This window comes from Apodemus sylvaticus, chromosome 10 (assembly GCF_947179515.1).
Source record: "Apodemus sylvaticus chromosome 10, mApoSyl1.1, whole genome shotgun sequence".
NCBI classification, from domain to species: Eukaryota; Metazoa; Chordata; class Mammalia; order Rodentia; family Muridae; genus Apodemus; species Apodemus sylvaticus.
Window position 1 is genome coordinate 96,817,716 of NC_067481.1, and position 20,036 is coordinate 96,837,751.

General features: G+C 55.8%; 3 protein-coding genes across 5 annotated transcripts in view; 2 read left to right on the forward strand and 1 right to left on the reverse strand.

Moving 5' to 3' along the window:
* The first annotated feature begins 1,190 nt into the window (after nt 1-1,190).
* Nherf2 (NHERF family PDZ scaffold protein 2) lies at nt 1,191-11,955 on the forward strand. 2 transcript variants are annotated; one of them, XM_052195714.1, is made up of 7 exons: nt 1,191-1,576; nt 3,795-3,995; nt 9,285-9,464; nt 9,666-9,819; nt 9,884-9,927; nt 10,583-10,645; nt 10,843-11,955. In XM_052195714.1, the coding sequence occupies exons 1-7, from the start codon at nt 1,364-1,366 to the stop codon at nt 10,996-10,998; spliced, it is 1,011 nt and encodes a 336-aa protein (XP_052051674.1). In that variant the 5' UTR covers nt 1,191-1,363; the 3' UTR covers nt 10,999-11,955. The 2 variants fall into 2 exon arrangements, with proteins under 2 accessions (XP_052051674.1, XP_052051672.1); XM_052195712.1 differs by lacking the exons at nt 1,191-1,576; nt 3,795-3,995 and adding an exon at nt 6,413-6,633.
* A 477-nt stretch (nt 11,956-12,432) lies between these two features.
* Nthl1 (nth like DNA glycosylase 1) lies at nt 12,433-19,001 on the reverse strand. 2 transcript variants are annotated; one of them, XM_052195036.1, is made up of 6 exons: nt 18,827-19,001; nt 17,392-17,630; nt 16,645-16,815; nt 15,712-15,871; nt 12,749-12,854; nt 12,433-12,670 (listed from the first exon to the last, which is right to left on the reverse strand). In XM_052195036.1, exons 1-6 carry the CDS (start codon nt 18,927-18,929, stop codon nt 12,547-12,549), a joined length of 903 nt encoding a protein of 300 aa, XP_052050996.1. In that variant the 5' UTR covers nt 18,930-19,001; the 3' UTR covers nt 12,433-12,546. The 2 variants fall into 2 exon arrangements, with proteins under 2 accessions (XP_052050996.1, XP_052050997.1); XM_052195037.1 differs by lacking the exon at nt 18,827-19,001 and adding an exon at nt 17,699-18,801.
* A 43-nt stretch (nt 19,002-19,044) lies between these two features.
* Nucleotides 19,045-20,036, forward strand: part of Tsc2 (TSC complex subunit 2) — a 35,523-nt gene continuing 34,531 nt past the window's right edge. The window contains 2 exon segments of the mRNA XM_052195035.1: nt 19,045-19,143; nt 19,602-19,768. Coding sequence (XP_052050995.1) covers nt 19,631-19,768 — 138 coding nt within the window. The 5' untranslated portion in view covers nt 19,045-19,143; nt 19,602-19,630.

A 20,036-nucleotide genomic window follows, 5' to 3' on the forward strand; every position in this document is an offset into this window, starting at 1 on the left:
AGGATGCTGCTGAGAGGCGGGTCCTAGTGCTTGGGTGGAGGAGGTTGAAAGCCCCGGCTAAGGGCTCTGGAGAGAGGGGAGGGAGAGGCGAACACTGAATGGGGCTTTGTCTCCCATCCACATGGGGAACTGTCTGAGCTGGCTTTACCTGACTCAGGGGGACCAGGTAAGTAAGGAGCTGTGGGCAGGGGAGAAGCAGGCTGTGGGTGAGCCCAGATCTCAGCTGTCTTATGTGCTTGGGAGGATGCTTCGAGGTGAAAGTGCAGCCTCACAGTATTGGACTCCAGCAGAGGATTTCTCTAGGCCTCAGTTTTCTGATCTGTAAAATGGTCGGTTTTCTCTCGAGTTGTTCCTGGAAAACCATATAGGAATGTACAAGTGGTTCTCGGTGGGACTATTGTCCTGTAAGAGTAGATAAGAGCCTATGCAATTGTAAATCTAAGTGTGTTAGGACTATAGACCTAGGAACCGGGGATGGGAGCCCCGTGGGGTTTAATTTAGGACAGCTGATCACCACCTAGAGCTCAGAGGCCAAAGTCCTCAGCACAGTTCATATCAGGTCAAGAGGAAAGCAGCACACACCTCCAATCTCTGCCAGATAAACTTGTGTTCCCAAAAAGCAGGGAATATGGGAGACAGGATGTTTAATGTACAAACACTTCCTGGGAGGAACAGGGGGACACCTACACGCTGTTCCTAAAGACTTTGGTTTCTGTAGTGTCTCTTTAAATTCTTATTCTTGCCTGTTGCGCCCTGGGTCGGGACAAGACAACTTCAGGAATCTAGAGGGAGCAGGCAGGAGAATCCCAGTAGGTAGAGGGTGGGGAGCATCCCGAGGAAGAGGCGCAGTGGCCCTTGCACTTCCCCTCTGGCCTCTGTGGAGAGTGTCTCTGACTGGACCCTTTCTCTAAGAGGCTTCCCATTTCAGGAACCTCTCTCTGTAGCATATGCAGGTGTCTAAAAAAGTGGTTCCTGGAACAGAAGCCAACGGTGCTGGCGCTACGGAGGGTGGCCAAGATGGGATAAGATAGGACTCCCAGGGACTCGAGGGTTTCCTGTCGATGCAATCCCATTCCTTGGTCCTAGAGTTTCTGGGAGCCCATGCAGGGGCCTAGCTAGCGGGGCTTGGGCTAGGGCGGGGGCAGCCGGGAGGGCGGGGAAGGGGCGGGCGCGGGGGCGGCGCTGCAGCAGGAGCAGGGGCCAGGGCCAGAGCCGAAGCCGGAGCCCGAGGCGACGCGAGCTGTGCAGGAGCCACCGAGGCCGCTGCCTGCTCTCCCGCCCGCGCCTCCGCCGCCTCCGCGCTCCAGCCTGCGGGTGGTGTGAGTCGTGGCCAGTCGCGGCCAGCCAGGGGGCAGCGGGTGCTATGGCCGCGCCGGAGTCGCTGCGGCCCCGCTTGTGTCGCCTGGTGCGCGGCGAGCAAGGGTACGGCTTCCACCTGCATGGCGAGAAAGGCCGCCGTGGCCAGTTCATCCGGCGCGTGGAGCCAGGCTCCCCAGCCGAGGCGGCCGCGCTGCGCGCCGGGGACCGCCTGGTTGAGGTCAACGGCGTCAACGTAGAGGGCGAGACGCATCACCAGGTGGGTCCCTGCGCTGCGCCCCGCCCCCCCGGTTCCCTCCTAGGGGCGCGTCCCTACAGCGCTGGCCAAGATGCCTACGACCACCCTTCTGCGTGCCGTATGGTGGGACCCGGCAAGGGTCCCATGGGGGCCTGCTGTTCGGGTGTCGAGGTGTGGGACGTGGCCCGCCAGCTGGCCTCCTGGTAAGGAAGCTCGGTCCTGCACAAGCGGGGGAGGGAGGACATCCTGGTAGGGAGGGGCCCGCACTGCGGCTACTCTGGCCAGGGCCCTGGCTGCCTCTGCTAGTTTTGGCCTCCGTGTGCCACGGAGGGGGAGGAGGTGGCGAAGGCACCTTCTGGCCTTGTGGTATAGATGCCTTTCTGTCAGTGTGTGAGCTAGGTGTGTGTGCTTGCAGGTCTCTCTGGGGTCATCTATACGAAGACACTAACCGAGTGTTCCAGGAGCTGATGAAAGCGTCCTGTGTCAGTCAGTGCTGGAATGTGTGTCTAGGGTTGTGTGGACACATCAGGCATGTGTGCTGACAGAATGTGTGTGTGTGTGTGTGTGCGCGCGCGCGTGTGCATGCCTGCCTGCCTGGTTACACTAGTGTACTTCTCATGGGCCGGTGTGTCTGGGTCTGGTGGAGTCAGTTCTAGTGGCAGCATATTCCTTGGGTTCAGAAAAAGCTTCCTCCTGGGAGGCTGCCTGGCCCTGCAGAGGTCACTGTGTAGCCCTTGCCTGCTGCAGCTGGAAGAAGGAGGAGAGATGTCCGGCTCTGCAGTTTCTACCTCTGGGGTGTCTGTATCCCACTGAGGGGCAGACATAGTTAAGACCTTGGCTACACCTCAGCCTCCCTCCATCTTTTCAGTTCTGGAACCCTAGTACCACTGAGTCCATGACCTGTGTGAGTGGTTAGTCCTGAGGCCCGAAGAAAGCAGAATGGTTCTTTGCTGGGTTGAGTTGGACATCTGTCTCCCTAGCGACCTGCTCTCCGCCTACAGTGACCCCTGGATTTGGCTGGGTGCTAAAGAGTTAGGGAGTGAAGCCCAATGGTTGACCCAAAAAGCGGGGGGGAGGGGGAGACTGGCAGAGTTGGTATCATCTACCTCTAGCAGTCGCTGGAATGAACCTGTTTATCCCAGGTTTCCGGGGCGCTAGTCTCTAAAGACTTTCACGTAGAGCCACATTAGACTCCTTCTACCGCTCGGAGAGATAAGGATGCAAAACCACGACTCCCATTCTGCTGATATTTAGAGATTCCAGGTGACTGGCTTGGCTCCCATGCCAGAAAAGTACCGAGTGCTGGGATCCTTCTCTGTTGGTCATGGGGAGAGAGGACAATCACTGCGGGCCAGGGGAAGAGAGGTCTGGGTAGGACCTTCTTCTCTGTGGTGGCATGCACTTCATGGAGTAATGCTGGAGATCCTGTCTCTTCACTCCCAGGCTGTGGGGCGGGGTTGTCAATGCTTCCTGCCCTTCAGATGTCCAGTGAGCACTTCTCCCTTTGAACGCATACAAACATCCTGCGGGATCCCCGGTGGCCCACGCTTCACAGGCACCCAACCAGACAGGCAGGCAGATGGCTGTCAAGCCACATCTGCTCTGCTGTTGTACCTGCTGGAGCTGAGTTCTGCTTACTTGACGTATGTGAGCACCTTAGAATTCCTAGGGCTCCACCTCTTCGCAGGTCCAGCAGGGCTGGAGGGAAATTGAAGTTCTAGAGCTTGCTGGGCATCTCTGAAAAAGAAATAAGCCCAAATGCTCACACTGGGGCCAACAAATTATTGCTCTTTCCTATCCCTGGACCAAAACCCAGACTTTAAAGTAGGCACACACACACATACGAAAAGCACACACACATGCACACACAGACAGATGAGTCTGCACACACGCATAGACCAGACTGAAACTCGGAAGCTCAACTAAACAGATTCTCTGCTCGCCCATCTGGCTGTTCCTAGCAGCCCCTTCCTGTGCTCACCTGAGCCGAGAGACAGGCCCTGAGAGAATCTGAAGTTCTTGCAGCCTGGGCCCTAGCTCCAGGGCGAAGAGGGAGGGAACTGCTAGAAACTGGGGGTGGGGGGTGGAGCCCGCAGGCCTCTCAGTCCAGCTACCCACCCCTGGCAGGCCAACCCCTGCCCTCTGTCTGTGAGCCTTGGCCCAGCCGGGAGTGGTGCCTTATCCATGTACTGCCCAGGGTGTTGGCCGCTGACCGGGTCCTGCTTCACACCCGTTCCAGGTGGTACAGAGGATCAAGGCTGTGGAGGGACAGACCCAGCTGCTTGTGGTGGACAAGGAGACAGATGAGGAGCTCTGCCGGCGGCAACTGACCTGCACAGAGGAGATGGCCCATCGAGGGCTTCCGCCAGCCCACAACCCCTGGGAGCCAAAGCCGGACTGGGCATGCTCGGGCGGCCTTGGCTCGGACACTGGCCAGAAGGTATGGCGGGCTATGTCTGTGGGAACAATGAGTCTTTCCCAGAATTACCATCACAGCCTCTTGATAACGGTCTTCCCTTTGGTCATTTCTCTAAGCCTCAGTTTCCTCTTTGGGAGCTTTCCTACTACAGTCACCACTCTATGCCACTGGCTGGTGACAGTGACCACCCGCAGCAACTCCTCTGCCTTTGTTCTCCTCTGCTGGGCTTTGTTCCCCTCTTGCAGTCACCCAGGAGCTAGCTCTGAGAGGAGCTGCTGGGACCCTAAGGGACTGGGTGTCTGTGTTAGGTATCTGCCGTCCTGGGTTTTGTCCATGTCTCTGTCTGAAGTGTCCAGTCTAAGCTATCCATGTGCTCTGAAGCCCTTGGGTGGTGGATTGGATCCTGCTGCAGGGATTAGTGCCTTAGCTGGTCAGTGACGGGGGTGGGCCAGAGTGGGTGGGTTCCAGAACGCTGGGGCCTCCTCTAGGGAAAGGGAGTCGAGGGAAGGACACACCTGCAGATGCTTCCCATGAAGACCCACAGACAGCTCAACTGGGTTCCAGTTCCTGTCCTTGTCCCTGCTTCCCACTGGTGCTGGAACCCTCTGTGCTGCTGCCCCATGGCCCCCACTGGGTAGCCCCTCCCCTCCCCTTCATCCTTCCAGGCTAGGAGACCCGCATAGAACAAGAGAGGGTCTGTTCCACCCTTTTCTAGGCTGCTGCCTAGGCAGAACCTGAGGCAGGGAGGAAGGGCCAAAGGCTATTTGTTCTACTTCTTGGAGGATCTGGTATTATTGTTTCTTTTGTCTTCTAATTATTACCTGAGCCAATCAGTTCCTAATATCCAGCTTTGAGAACCATCGGCTTAGGTCGGTGGAGCATCAGGTTTGAAATTTCTGGATGTGTTTGAGATCTTAACATTTACCTCTGACCTCATCCAAATGTCTCCTACTGGTTAGGCCCGTGCTGGTCCCTGTGGGACCTGTCCGGAGGTTGGGAGGTGACATCCCCAGTTGTAAGGCCAACCTGGGCCAAGCTCTGTGCTTTGCGTCTGTTGGATTCTTTCCCTTAGAGACCTGAAGGCAGGTGCGAAGCCCAGAATCTAGATTTTGCACTCTGGTTGGGCTGTTTAAGATCAGGAATCTTAATAGGACTTTTGTGGGAAGATGGTGCCAGGCCCACCTTCCTCTGCCTGGGGACTAGGAGCCTCCCTTTTTCCCAAGCACCCCTTTCTCCTCCTTAGGAAGAAACCCCCCTTACCTCAGGCGTGTATCCATTCATTTAGAAGCAAACAGCTCAGTTCACCTTCCTGTGGAAAAATCCACCCTGGGTCCTTATCTGGAGATGGGGTGGCCCAGGCCCTTTGGCTGTGGGTGGGTCCTTCCCCGTCTCTGCTATTTCAGGCTTGGAGGGGCTGCAGGAAGTTCTAGGAGGGGGCTTCCTCTGGGTGTATTTTTAGAGGAACAAAAGGGGGTACAATGGGTTTGTCCCATTGTAGATGGGTCAAACCTAGGAACAAGGACTTAGGAGGTAGAGAAATCCAAGAAACACCCTCAGCATGGAGGAGATGGGGAGCCACATAAGATCTCTACAGACCAGGTTTAGAGATAGCCTTCCTCAGGCTGGTGGTGTGGGCGCTGCAGAGGGCTCCCCTTACTCTGTTGAGCTCTGATGGGGGTACTGGTGGTTGGACAGACCGGTGAGGCCTGTATGCCTCTGTTCACACTCAGGGTGGGTGTCCACTGAGTGCCCCCACAGGAGATTAGGGCCTTTTCACTCACACACACACACACACACACACACACACACACACACGATCCTGCGATCCTGCGTTCTCTGTCCCAGCCTGCAGGAGAGGGGTGGTGGGACAAGAGAGAACAGTGACATGGTCTGCCCCTCCCTTTGGGGGCGGGAAGGCCTAGTCAGTGGTGACTCAGTCCCAGGCCATTCAGGGCTGGGGGTGGCTGCAGCTGCAGCCAGCTGACTCTAGCAGTGGTGACAGGGACAGCCCCCAAACAGAGACCCAGCAGCTAGCAGTGCCAGGGACAGGGAGGTAGTGGTGGACCTTGCCTTTCTACCTGCTGGGTCCTACCATGTCTGCCCCTCCTGGAGGACATGGGGGCTGAGTTATGCCTGATATGGCTCTGCAGGTGGTGGGTTCATGGGCTAGGAAGGTGTAGAGCAAAGTGATAGCATGACCGCTTTGGGGGCTCCCCTGGTTCCCGCTCTTCCTCTTTTCCCTCCCCCATCCACTGTCTTCTGTTCTCCAGCCAAGGTCCCCTCCCTTGACTCCCTGTCTCCACTGCCCTGGGTCCTGGAGCAGGGCAGGGCCTCCAGCGGCTTCCTTCCTTCCTTTCTTGGGACGGAAACCGAGCTGGGTGGGGGGGACGCCGGACAGGGGAGGGGGCTCAGTAACCACCCTGCTACCCCAAATGAGTCAGTCCCTATGTCCCCACCCATCCCCAGGGAACCTGGGCCACAGTGGGAGGTAGATAAGTGGGGTGACAGTCTCAGCTGGTCCAAGAACTCTGGCCACTCCAGGCTGGCCACCTGCTGCCACCACTCCTCGCCACTTCCCATGGCTAGGTCCAGAACTACCATGCCGCCTGCCTCGTCCCCAGGAGCCCCTCCTGTGAACTCTCAGCTGGGGCTTGTGCAGGTCAGATGGGGGTGAGGCAGGGCCGGGCAGTCAGGACCCCAGCCTTAGCTCAATCTCTGGGGAAGGGCAGGGAACTTGGGGATGTTTATGCCTACAAGACGGACCCTAAGAAACAATGGGGGCTTTCTCTGCTGGGGTTGGTGAGTCATTATCTGGGGGGGGGGAGAGCCTGGCTCCCAGGGCACCCCCATATCAGCCTTTGTCTGGCTATAGGCTCAGTGGGGGTACTGGGGCTTACCCAGCTCTCTGGCTATGTGTCTCAGAGCCTGTGGGAGCCAGAGGGCCTGTCTGAAGAAGGCAGGAAGTGTGCTCAGGGCTAGGGCTGGGAGGAAGAATTTCAGCAATGCACCCCTCCCGCTGTTCGCTGGGGCACTTGCTTGCTTTAGCTGACTCCCCTCTCTCCCACAGGCTTGGGGGTGTCTTGCAGTCCTTGAGGGTCTTATGCCAGGCCTGTCAGCGCTGGGACTCTGCCTATGGCCAGAGATGGTTTAGGCTCGTTTAGTAAGAGGAATCATTTTAGCCTGTGTGGGAGAAGTGGCTGTTTTGGATTGGGGCTGAAGGGCTGGCCAGAACAGCCACCTCTCAGGACTAGCCCCTAGTTTCATGGCCACAACAGCGTGCCAAGTCCTGCTTCCCGTTTCGGAGCCCCAAGAAACCCTGCCTTGTAGGCTGCTGCAGAGGTCGTGGGAAGAGGTCACAGGGCCTGTGCCATGGATCTAAGTTTGCATGTGTGGGTGGCTGTGTGTGTCTCTATTGCTTGTTTATGAGCGTAAGCCTGGATGTCGTGTCTCTATGGCCACACGATGTGGCCCTGTCTGCTGGGACATGACTTTGTGCCAGGAGGGGGTCACACATTCCCACGCGTTCTGTTTTGGACTGGCTTCTGTCACTACTTCTCCAGCCTCTCCCCTGTGAGCTAGCGCCTGGCTGTCCCAGGCTGATGGCGAGGGGCTCTCTTGGCCTTGCCCCAAAGCTCTATCTATACCTGTATTTTCAGCTGTGTCTTTGAGAGTTCTGTGTAGTAGGGGTTTGAGGATCTTTGAGGCCTTACAACCCTGAGTTTAGGCAACATTGCCTACCTGAGTCCCTAGAGGACAGGTCAATCTGTAATTCTTTTTTTTTTTTTTTTTTTCCGAGACAGGGTTTCTCTGTGTAGCCCTGGCTGTCCTGGAACTCACTCGGTAGACCAGGCTGGTCTTGAACTCAGAAATCTGCCTGCCTCTGCCTCCCAGAGTCCTGGGATTACAGGCATGCGCCACCACCGCCCGGATTCAATCTGTAATTCTTGGTGTGACGGTGCAGATGGTAGCCGTGCACTAAAGCTCAGCAGGAGAATCCAGATGACTATACAGCTGGGTGCTGGGATCAGGGAAGGAGTCCCGAGTGCAGGCAAGACAAAGAGAGTATCCAGGTTGAAGGGCTATCCCAGAACCCTAAAGCTAGGAATGGCCCTGCATAGAAGAGCGTACTTATTCCTTCAGCTGGCTGCTGCCCGCGGACATGGATAGTGCCACACTTAGGGTTTGGAGCTAAGTGGTAGTATATGCCTATAATTCCAGCACTCAGAAGCTAAAACAAAAAGATCACTCTGAGTTGTGAGTTCAAGGCTAGCCTTGGTTAAAACATGGGACCTTTCCCCAAAACTCCAAAAGAGGTGTGGTGGTAGTGGACATCAGGAGTGTAGAGGTATCCAGGCTTGGGGACAGTTACCTGAGACTTAAGAGATCTGCCCAGAGACCAGAAGGATCGATCCTTCCAGCTCTAGAGTCCCTCAGCTGGCAGCCATGAGGGGGCAGGGTAGTAGTGGAAGGTGAGGAAATGCCCCCTGCTAGCACATTGTCACCTGCACTCACACCCAGAAACCTGAGCTGCCACCTGCCTGCCCACCCCAGCCACTGGCCCTGTGTAACTGGGCACCAGCAGCTGCTGGCCATTCAGTAGCCCCAGCATCTCTGGCTTGGCCCTTGGCTGGGGTGGGGGGTCAGCAGGCTGGCCCCTGCTTGCATAGCCTCCTGGCCCAGAGACCTACTGCAGGATGCCAGAGGTAAAGAAGGGTAGCCTGGGGCAGCGGTGGGTGAGGGGTGGTGTTCCCTGTGGGTACCATGAACCCTTCCATGGGGTAGGCTGGGAAACATCATAGGCTAGGACCGGTCACCACCAGATCTTTTTTACTTGATGCCCCTGCCTTCTGGGCCCATGGAGTTGGGACAGGGGCTCCAGTTAGTGTTGGAATTGTAAAGCAAACAGCTGCCGCAACAGCCCAGGGAGCCTCTTGAAGGCCTTGAGAAGAAAACAAAGCTGTTCAGGCCTCTAGGGCACTAGGTAGAGCAGAGGGGGCAGAAGGGAGACAGGGAAAGGCAAAACCCAAAGGGACAGTCTTCCTGGAGCCTCTGATGGGGCAGTTATCCCTTCCGGTTCCTTCTAGATCCCTAGGTTGTGCGCAGTGCCCCCTATGAATTCTTCCACAGGTCCCGCCAGCAGCTACCTCATTAGATGTTTCATGTTTGGTAACATGCTTTGTCCCTAGCTGCAGAGCTAAAGCTGTATAGCAGGTGGGGAGTGTCGTCAGTGAACCCTGGAACTAGTTCCTTAGAGCATGAGGGCTGGGAGGCCGTGGGAAGACCCTGATGTCACTTCCTATGGATCTACAGGATGTCAATGGACCCCCAAGAGAGCTGCGTCCCCGGCTCTGCCACTTGCGAAGGGGACCCCAGGGCTACGGGTTCAACCTGCACAGTGACAAGTCCCGGCCTGGCCAATACATCCGCTCTGTGGACCCCGGCTCTCCCGCCTCTCACTCTGGCCTCCGGGCCCAGGACCGGCTTGTTGAGGTACCCTGGGTCCCCGAGTGTCCATGTCTGGGCCCCGGGTCCCTGCAGGAGGAGGGAAGACACACGGGAACTTGAGCTGGCGCTCTTCTTCCTGCTTTGGCTGCTGGTGGCTTCCATGAATATTTGATGGCACACCTGGCTGGGTGGCATTGGGCCGACTGGGCCCCTCAGGCCCTTCTGACCCTGTGTGGGTGGCGGCAGGTGAATGGTCAGAATGTGGAGGGGCTGCGCCATGCAGAGGTTGTCGCCAGAATCAAGGCGCAGGAGGACGAGGCCCGGTTGCTGGTAGTTGATCCCGAGACTGATGAATACTTCAAGCGGTTGCGGGTCGTACCCACCGAGGAACATGTAGAAGGTAGGCTGTTGCCTTCGGGGCGGAGGGTAGGGTCAGTGCAGCCACTAACGTGCTGTCCCCACAGGTCCACTGCCATCACCAGTCACGAACGGGACCAGTCCTGCCCAGGTGAGGGGGTGGGCCCAAGTGGTTGCCTCTACTTCTGTCCCCAGACGTGATAGAGAGGCTGCTTCTAGAGATCTTTGCCCTTGAAGATGTACAGTTGTGAAACCAACTGGCCTGGTTATCTCAAAAATACCCACTGTGCTAGCCAGGCATTGATCCCAGCACTTGGGAGCCGGAAGCAGGCAGATCTCTGAGTTCAAGGCCAGCTTGGTCTACAGAGTTGGTTCTAAGGTAGCCAGAGCTGTGCAGAGAAACCCTGTCTCAAAACAAAACCAATAGCCACTGCGGACCCTGTATGGGGTTAGCACCAGCTCAGACGCACAGTGCAGGCAGATACTGGGGTCCCAGGCCATTTTTCTGTACCCTGTTCCTACACAACTACTGAGTAGTCTTTACTGTCCTGGTTTGGTGACAGATGAATTCACATAGCTGATTCCCGTCTCCACAGCTGCTCCCCCCTATCATGACAGCTCAGGTTGGACTTGCCCATCTCCTGTTAGGTGCCAGCTCTGCCCTGGCCCAGACACAGTGACCAAAGTGTGCTCACTGCTGAACAAGGGCTAGCTGCAGCTCTGTGTGTGTGTATGTGTGTGCATATGAAGATCTGGGTGCACCAGGATGGGGATGCTGAAACCACAACCTACCCTTGGTTTCCTAGCTCAATGGCGGCTCCGTGTGCTCGTCCCGAAGCGACCTGCCAGGCTCAGAGAAGGACCACGAGGTAACTCTGCTCACACACTGGGCATCAGAGGCCTTCGGAATGGATCTCTGTGGAGACACCTACCAGGATGGTGGGGTTACCACTTCCAAGAAGCCTTTTGCGCTAGTTCCCAGGCCCTGAGGAGGCCCTGGCGTAAGTCCTTTGGGAAGGTGGCTGCCACGGGTACGGCTCACTGTTTGTACCCTGCCTGCCCTCAGGACGGTGCCTGGAAACGAGACCCCTTCCAGGAAAGTGGTCTCCATCTGAGCCCCACAGCAGCAGAGGCCAAGGAGAAGGCTCGGGCCACTCGGGTCAACAAGCGGGCACCACAGATGGACTGGAACCGGAAGCGAGAGATCTTCAGCAACTTCTGAGCCCCTCTCTGCCTGTCCAGGGGTCCCAGGGTCTCTTCCTGCACGGACCTTGGGCCTCTCCAGAGCTCCCCAAGCCTCAGCAGACTGGAGGGTGGTATCACACCACCCAGAAACCAACCCATGACCCCATGAACCCTTGTCTTGTCCACTGGGTGCCGCGGTGGTCATAGCAAGATCAGAGAAGAGAGAAACCCAGAGAAGAGAGAGACAGAGATAGACACAGCCAGCCAAGACAGACACAGAGACAGGGACAGAGGGAGAGGGAGGAGCTGTGCGTGGTGGTCTGCCAAGGGCCTTTGCCGTTCTGCCTTGGGCCTGCTGACTGAAAGGAATTCATGTTTTCGCTTTTTTTCCTAAAAGGTCTCCAGCTCCACATATGTTTCTAGTTAATAGTGGAGCCCCCTCCCCCAACCCCTTGGGACTCACTCTAAATAATTGCAATAAAACAAAACCTTTCTCTGCAAACCCTTTCTTACCCACCCTGTCAGCAGCGCCATCCTGAGCAGAGACCAGGGAACAGACAGTCAGGGGACCTCCGGGCCAGCTGTGCCTGGAGGAGCTGTCCCTCTGCCCCATCCCTCACGTGGGACGGTCTGTAGGCCAGCCTCTCTTTTCTGCCTAGTTACCCCCGTGCTGCCTCCCACATGCTGGGTTCTGGAATGCAGAGCCTAGACTCTTCGAGGGGCCAAGAGGATGGGCGGCCTGCGACTCTTAGAGGGCGGCCTCGGGACGGACAAGCCCCTTCTCCTGCTCTGCAGCTCCAGAACCTGGAATGGCAGGTCTGTGTGAGCCGTTCCCAGGTATGACCCTGGGCTCCCGGGCCTGGCCCCTGCCTTACGCCTACCTGGCTCCCACCCTCCGCCCCCAACTCCCCAAACTCACTTACTGGCACTGTAGTCCGCCTCATAAGCCATAGCGCACGCGCGCACCCTCAAATTAAACAGGCCTTGCCTTGAACTCCGGTGCCTGTGTGTTTTCTGACTCTTCAGTTGAGGGGCAGGGGTGAGGAATACGGCCCATCCCAGAAGACCCTTAGGCGAACAGGGAATGACTTCATTCTCTCCTGCCCCTGGGTCGCTGAGACCTGTCAAGTTCTGTGTCTAGAGTTCCTGTGTCAACACGGGGGTGGGTTCCAGGCACAGGCCAAGCGCAAGCTTGGAAGCTAGGTCTAGAGGAGTGCTGGGCGGCAGGACGGTGTGTGACAGTGTGACAGTTCACAGGGTGACTTCCCCCACAGGCTTCCCAGCAGCTGGCTGCAGCTGGCTCCACTTCCTCCCTCCTGGGCTTGTGCTCCCCTCTCTTCCCTCCCTCCCCGACTCCCCAGGATACAGTATGTCCCCACACAGCCTCCCAGGCAATCCTGACCCGGACATGTGAACAGAGTGCACACACTGCATTTACACACTACATTTACACACGTGCTTCTTGGCCTGATTCAACTGTGAAAACTCCTCAGCTTTATTACATGACCCACAAACAAGCCCCCAAACTTATCCCTGCCCCCCAAAGGCACTTCACAGACCCTAGCCAGAGGAAGCCCTGTGACTCCTAGAGGTCCTGGGCAGCAGGGCACAGGGCCTTGTTGAGGCAGGCCTGGCATCGAGGATGGACAGGAAGACAAATCTGTTGGCCGAAGCCTACCAGTAGTCCGTTGACCTCGCTCCACAGCACCCTGTGAGGGGAAGGGGCAGGTCAGCGTGGAAGACAGCAGGACACCTCCCACCCCCAAACTCACCAAGCTGCACTGTACCTGGGTAGCCACTCTTCCAGGTTCTTGCGTGTCTCCTCTGGGGTCTTGGTTGTCTTCCGGGTCCACCTCAGTCTGTTGGTGATTCTGTGCACATGTGTGTCCACTGCTGCTTGAAAACAGGACAGGCTCAACAAGGGCACTCTGCCACCTGGACTGTGTCCCTATTCCAACCCCCAGTCCTAAGCAAGTGTGGCTAGGAGACAGCTTGGGTCTCTCCACGGAGAGAAGGCACAGCATCGGCACAGCCATCTGAGTCTGAGCCCTTGGTCTGTGGTGTAAGCAGCCTGGTTTTTTGTTTTGTTTGTTTTGTTTGTTTTTGAGACAGGGTCTTTCTTCAAGGCCCTGACTATCCTCCTGGAACTCACTTTGTAGAGCAGGCTGGCTTCAAACTCAGAGATCCACCTGCCTCTGCTTCTCAAGTGATGGGATTAAAGGCTTGCAGGTGGATCTCCGAGTTTGAAGCCAGCCTGCTCTACAAAGTGAGTTCCAGGACAGCCAGGGCCACACAGAGAAAAGAAACCCAGTTTCAAGACAAGACAAGACAAAACCAAAGTGTAAGTAAGGCAGGCACGGTGGTTCCTTCCCAGCACTTGAAAGGTTGAAGTAGGATTGCTCTGAGTTCAAGGCCAGCTTGGGCTACATAGTAAAACTACCACAAACAACAAACAAACAACAAACACAAAACAACTCTATCCTGGGAAAAGCAAAACAAGCCCCAAACCCCAAAATGTGAACTCGTAGTCTAAAGCTTCCCAAGAATGAGGCCTAGATTAGGCAGGGCCTTCCTCTGCTCTATCCCCCTGGGTCCTAAGGCCCCTCCCAGCCTATCCTCTGTCTGTGAGCACTGGACTGGGTGGCAGAAGCTTGGCCCCAGTGGCTCACTGTTGCATAGCTAGCTGGCACCTGCTAAGCTACTGGGGACAGAATGGAGAGCAGGATCAGGCTGGCTCCAGCTGGCTCTAGCTGGGTTCCAATCCCTGCTCCCATCAGCTGGCCGCTGTAGGGATCAGCCTCGTGCCTTCACTGGCGGTTCCCGCCAGGCCACCTGGTCAACTGCAGCACCTGCCAAAGGTTCGTCCAACAGCTAGCCAGTGCCCATGCCAGCACCCTGACTCGCTAACTGGGAAAGGCTGGAGGTGCAGGCTAGGCTAAGGGGTCTTCCACAGCATGGAGGACTTAGCCTGTTTCTGTGTCACAGAGGCGATGCATACTCATTAGAACCCCAGAGGCCCAACCCAGGACACATGTATAAACTTCCTATGTTGGCCAAAAGGGCTTCCTATGCATTTGTGTTGTTAAGGAAGGCAGTTACTTCACTGGCTGTGAACTCAAGCTCTGAGAGGCCATGTATTTGACCTAAGGTCACCCAGCTGCAAAGGTCAGTACGCCATAGTTCCAGCTTTTCGTTTGAGAGAACACGTTTTCTCCTCAGGAGGCAATCCTGGGGTCTCACTGCAGGTAGTCAGGCCCTCAGACTACAGAGGAGTGGGTGGTACTCAGGCATTGTCCTGTTCACTGGAAGCACAATTCCCTGCAGGGCCCTTCCCCCACATAGCTACCCAACAACGGACACTCCCTACTCCTGGGACACAGGCAGCTGAGGACACTGTCTAGATAAGCTCAAGTGTCAACTAAGAGGCTGCTGGTGGCTTTGGGAGCTGAGGAGTGGAGACTGAGGCGGGAGGCCTCACCCACTTCCTACCTGGCCAGGCTCTTCCAGTCAAAGCCCTGGGCCCCTAGCTGCCCTCTTCCCACTGGGCAGTGCGAAAAGGTGCTACCAGCTTAGAGACCTCTGAAGGAATCCTTCCATTAGGCACAGGCAGGAGGAGCCAAGGGTTGGGGGTGCAAAGAGAGGTCAGGGCTAAATCTTGGGTTTTTTTGTTTTGTTTTGTTTTCTGATTTTTGGTTTTTTGAGACAGGGTTTCTCTGTGTAGCCCTGGCTGTCCTGGAACTCACTCCATAGACCAGGCTGGCCTTGAACTCAGAAATCCACCTGCCTCTGCCTCCCAGAGTGCTGGGATTACAGGCGTGCGCCACCACCGCCCGGCTTAAATCTTGTTTTTTTTTATGTTACCACAGGAGCGCCTGCAACTCTAGGCAAAGCTGTGAGAAGGTAGCACCTCTGTGCCTGCCCCAGGGAGTATGTCTTCAACCTAGCTACACAGAGATGCTTCAAATGCTACGAGATGATACCCAGAAGGAGGATACCAGAAATCACTCTCCATTCCCATCCCACAAGACCACCTTCCCCTTCTTCCTCCACCAAACTTCCTTAGTTTGCCCCACCCATGCTGGAGTCACTCAGCTTCATGGTCGCTCTTCCTTCTGTCTGGGACACACTTCTACCTCTTGGTCCGGCTGACTCACAAGAAACTCTAAACTGAACATGACCTCAGAAAGATTTCCTGGTATTAGGCACAGTCAAGCATGACTATAATCCCAGGATTTAAGAAGCTGAGGCAGATTCGATGGGTGGTAGCGCAGGCCTTTAAATCCTGGTGTTTGGGAGGCAGAGGCAGGCAGGTTACTGTGAGTTTGAGGCCAGCCTGGTTTACAGACTGAGTTCCAGGACAGCCAAGGCTACAGAGAGAAACCCTGTCTACAAAACAAAACAAACAAACAAAAGCCACCCCCCAAAACCAAAACTGAAAGTTTTCCCAGATCCCTGAAGCCTGGGTCAGACTCACAGGGCTGTCACTCTACCTGCCTATCGCCTTTCCTACGCACGCACAAGAGGGGGAAGGGCTTCCTCACATCTGGCCTTGAGGTCCCTCACAGGGATCAGCGTGCAGACAGAACTCAGTGAACGTGAGTTCTTGTCATCAGCGCCCAGCAGTGCCAGCCTGCTCATCACTGACAATACCCTTTTGATACTCTGGTTTTGAGTCACAAAAAAATTTAGGGAACCCCAATAGAACCCAAGGTTCAGAGCTGACTTCCTCCTAGTAGTGCAAACTACTCACCTATGCCTGACACGGTCCCCCAGGCCACAGCCATTGCCAAGTGTGCCATCTTGGGCCCAACACCTGGCAAGGCTACCAGCTCGGCCACAGAAGCAGGGATGTCCCCTTCGTAGCGCTGCTGCAGGATGGCGCTTGTCTGCTTGATGAATTTTACTTTGCTCTGCAAGATGGTGTGAGTCAGCCTTGGGGTAAGGCATAGCCTAATTGGGGAGGAGTCACCGATCACCTGCCCACGTCTCATGTAGAGGTAACCACCTCTCCAGGAGGGAAGAACCAAAGGCAGCAAAGAGGCCTGAAGGAACCCCTGGCAGGCCTCCAGTGCATGACTAGACCCACCACCCTCTAATGTGGGCCAGTGACGTACATACGTGTGTGTGTGTGTGTGTGTGTGTGTGTGTGTGTGTGTGAACCAGCTTGGGTCCTCTGCCTTAGTACTCCCTCCAGAGGCTAAGCTATACCTAGACTCAATAGCACCTGGACCTTCAGGAAGGAAGGCTGGAGCCTGGGACTCCCCCAGACAACCGCTAGAACAGCTGGGTGGTTCCCATCCTGTGCCTGGGTGGAGAGGGCTATTTAAAACCAATCTGATAGACGGTGGCCCACGCAGTGCCAAGGGGAAGCGCCCCACCCACAGAGCCACTTTCAACAGATCCACCCACCTCCCAGGGTTCTGTGGTGTGACACCCTCTGGGGAGCCTAGGAGGAGAAGGGAAGAAAGGGAGGTGGAGGCAGCAGGCTGGGAGGGAGGGTAGAGAAATGCAGGGATGTATACAGGGGGAATCCCAGGAACTTCAGGGACCGGGCACTAGCCCCATGGGACAGACTCCCGGCAGGTGAGAAGCATGAAACGCCTCTGCAGTCAGAGCTGCCTGGCCCTCATCTCTACAACAGTGCTCCCTCTTGACTCTGTTGCCAAAGGCAACTAATGCTTACCCTCCAGAAGCCCACAGGGTAGATGAGTCTGCCTAGTGTGTCGTCATCTGTCTGCAGGATACTTTCCACAGTCAAGCCCCGGGCCCGTAGCCGCTGCATGGCGCCCGCTGTAACCTGGTCTTTGGTCTGGCTGGAGAGCATTAGCGACAAGAGTACCTGGTACCTCCTCACCTGCATGTAAGCACAGGGGCCAGGATGGTGACTGGTTCCGGTCAAGTCCCTTACCCATCTGTCTTGTCACATCTGAAAGGGACTACAGAGTAGCACGAAGCTCTGATGAACTACTTGGAATCGTACTTAGTACGGGATGGATATTAGACCATCGCTAGCTATTACTGTTACAGTGTTTGCTTGGTCAGTAACAGTACTCATTTTATAGACAAGAAGGCCCGGAGTCAGAGCTACTCCAATTATCCAGGATCAGAAGGTGGGTGGTTCCTCTATGGTTAGCCTAAGGAACCAATGCAATGTAAGGAAGTCTGCTTTTCTTGAATTATTGGATGTTCCCAAAGGTACCACCACTATGCACAAGGCCTCAAGACTCAGCCACCTCTGACACATGCACAGTGGCCACAATGATTGACAGGCGATGCATGCTGTAGTGTTCTAAGGTTACAGTAGGAGCACATCCTCCTGGGTGCATCCTGTACGGTGTCAGCTGCGAGAGCTGGTAGGTCTTGCTCTGTTATCTGTTAGGGACCTAAGAGGAAGCAGGCACCTTGCTGGACAGGTAGAGGCGTTGCCTACCTTTGGGGGGGCACTGGCGTCATAGCATTGCTCGGCGCCTAGCTGGTCCACAGGTGCATCCTTCTTGCTTCTCATGATGCGGATGTTGGCCAGTTGCTGCTGCCAGTTCTGGGGCTCCCACACTGGCACTCTGAGGGGCTCAGCATCCTTTCCTTCCTCACCGTTAGCGACCTCATAGGCCACGTGTACTTTCTGTGTCTTCCGTGGATGTCTCACCGGCCTGTGGCTTTCTCTTCCTTCTGCAAAAAAGTGCCATTCAGTCTTTGGGGTGAGCTTTATATGAGGGTGGGGGGAGGGTGCTGCTTACCTGCCAATCCTCTTCTCCCTCACTTGTCTGCACAATCGTCTATTATCTACCATGCTGTGTAGAGAAGTGCTGTGCTCTGCCCTTGTCACAAAGTGCATGATAGTCTGACAAAGTGTCTGCTAGCACACCAAGACACTAGCCTCTAGGATAATGCAACCTCTCTCCTTTGTCCCAAGTCCTTTGAGTTGCATTCAAGAGAACCTCTTCACACCTAGATTGGACCATGCCACTCCCCTTTCAGAAATCGTTGCATTCAGGAGGAGCTCCAAACTCTGCTAACTTCAAAGCATTTGTTGCCCTAACAGTATCACACTTTTTTTTGGTTTGGTTTGTTGTTTTTTCCGAGACAGGGTTTCTCTGTGTAGCCCTGGCTGTCCTGGAACTCACTCTGTAGACCAGGCTGGCTTGAACTCAGAAATCCGCCTGCCTCTGCCTCCCAAGTGCTGGGATTAAAGGCGCGCAACACCACCGCCCCGGCAACACTTTTCGCCGCACGCGGCTCTTGCCAAGTCTCAGCCTGGATCCAGCGGGTCTCCACTACTGAGCCGATTCTGGGACCACTGCTACCTTGCACACTCCTGCTCTGACCACTTATGTTTAAGTCTCAGTTGGAGACGTGCAGGGGCTCCGATAATTGCTCCCTGAGTACCACTAGTTGGCACATAGTAGGTCCTTAAGGGCTACAGGACAAATACAATTGCGTGCCATGCCCTTTCCTGTTTGCTCTCTGGGCCTGTTTTCTTTCAGAACCACCATCCAGCTGGGGGAGAAGACTTCTAGCTGGGCGTGTTCTTGGCACACAGCCGGCCCTACCAGAGAGGGAGGCAGCTCTGAGGACAGAGCTGTGTCCCACAGACAGCCTGGAACAAGTAAATGTCCTAAGTTAGGCTGGTTGTACTAAAACTTTTCAACAAGAGTGGATAAATACATCCAGAACCCAGTCTTACGGACCCCTGCAGATCCTGCGAGTCCCAGCCCCTTGAAAAAAAGCTAGAGTGGGGCCACGTGAGACTCAAGCGTTTGTAGGCGGCTGCCTACTCAGCGGCGCCTAGAGTCCCGGGACTTAAGCCTGGAGCCAAAGCTCCACTTTCCTCCTTTCCTCCAAAACCCTTGCAGGCGCATCGCTACCTGCAGCAGCCTCACGCGGGGCGAGCTCCTCCCTACACCCTTCCGACGCGATCCTAGTCGCGCGGCTCCGACTGCGAGTCACCATCCGCACCCCGGAGTTCATGCCTGGGCTGTAAACTACACCTCCGGGCGGCCCCGCGGGCCCACCACTTGCTCAACGTGCACGCAAAACTACAATTCCCAGAGAGCTCAACGTAGATAGTCAGCAAGGCCTCGCCCCCGGAAGTACGGGTTGCGCTTCCGGCAGCTGCCCTGGGCCGGGGGTGTGCGCCCTTCCCTGGGTGCAGGAGGACCTGCGCGCGAAAGGCGCGCGCGGGGTGAGTAGCTCTAGAGGCTCTGACTGCTGGGGCAGGTCGCGATGGTTGTGTGGTCGCGTTGCGATGGGGTGAAGGGGAATTGGCCTTTCTGTATCCAGTTCTCCGCCGCGCCCACCGCTGACAAGTCCCAGCGCTCCAAGCCCTCCATTGCTGGTGTGAGCCGGCCTCTGCTTCTGTTGTTCACGCGACAGCTCTTCCTTAACACAGGGAGAACTAATGGCAATCATCGCGGCTCTGCTCACCCAGAGGCGGCAGGCGGCTTGCTAGATTAAGCCTATACGTTCCAGGTTGATTTGTGGCAGTCCCTCCTGCATGGAGTTGAGTTGCCCCAGGGGCTATAGGGAGGACAGGTTATTGCCTATCCTAGACCTAGGATGCTGGAGGTTCACCTCAAGGGCAGAAGGGAGAACCTTTCCTGGGGTGTATCAAATAATATGTTTTTTGTTTTTTCTGCACAGAGCAGCCCTCTAGTACTGCCCTGCCCACCATGGCCAAACCAACAAGCAAAGATTCAGGCTTGAAGGAGAAGTTCAAGATACTGTTGGGACTGGGAACATCAAGGCCAAATCCCAGGTGTACAGAAGGCAAACAGACGGAGTTTATCATCACTTCGGAAATCTTGAGAGTGAGTGAGCGCCTCTGTCTTGGCTAACCCAGCACGAAGAGCAAGAAATGCAAGGAAGGCTGGGTTTGTCTGTCACTGGGTTCTGTGGGAGATGGGTTGCTGGTGACTGTCTGCATAAGTCTGCTGTCCCCAGTACTGTGGAGACATTGATATATGCCTGGATCTTGGTGACCTGCTTTAGCACAGTTGCTTTAGAGTTTAGATGTTGTATGAAAACTTACATTATTTAGTGTTATGATGGATAGATGCCCTGTACGCTCTCAGCACT

Coding starts and splice junctions, on each gene's coding strand:
- Nthl1 (XM_052195036.1), bottom strand. CDS start 18,929: ATGAACTCCGGGGTGCGGATGGTGACTCGCAGTCGGAGCCGCGCGACT. Junction 15,872..16,644: donor ACCCTGTGGGCTTCTGGAGG/GTAAGCATTAGT, acceptor ACCATCTTGCAG/AGCAAAGTAAAATTCATCAA. Junction 12,671..12,748: donor CTGGAAGAGTGGCTACCCAG/GTACAGTGCAGC, acceptor TTCCCCTCACAG/GGTGCTGTGGAGCGAGGTCA.
- Nherf2 (XM_052195714.1), top strand. CDS start 1,364: ATGGCCGCGCCGGAGTCGCTGCGGCCCCGCTTGTGTCGCCTGGTGCGC. Junction 9,465..9,665: donor CCCAGGACCGGCTTGTTGAG/GTACCCTGGGTC, acceptor GGGTGGCGGCAG/GTGAATGGTCAGAATGTGGA. Junction 10,646..10,842: donor GCTCAGAGAAGGACCACGAG/GTAACTCTGCTC, acceptor GCCTGCCCTCAG/GACGGTGCCTGGAAACGAGA.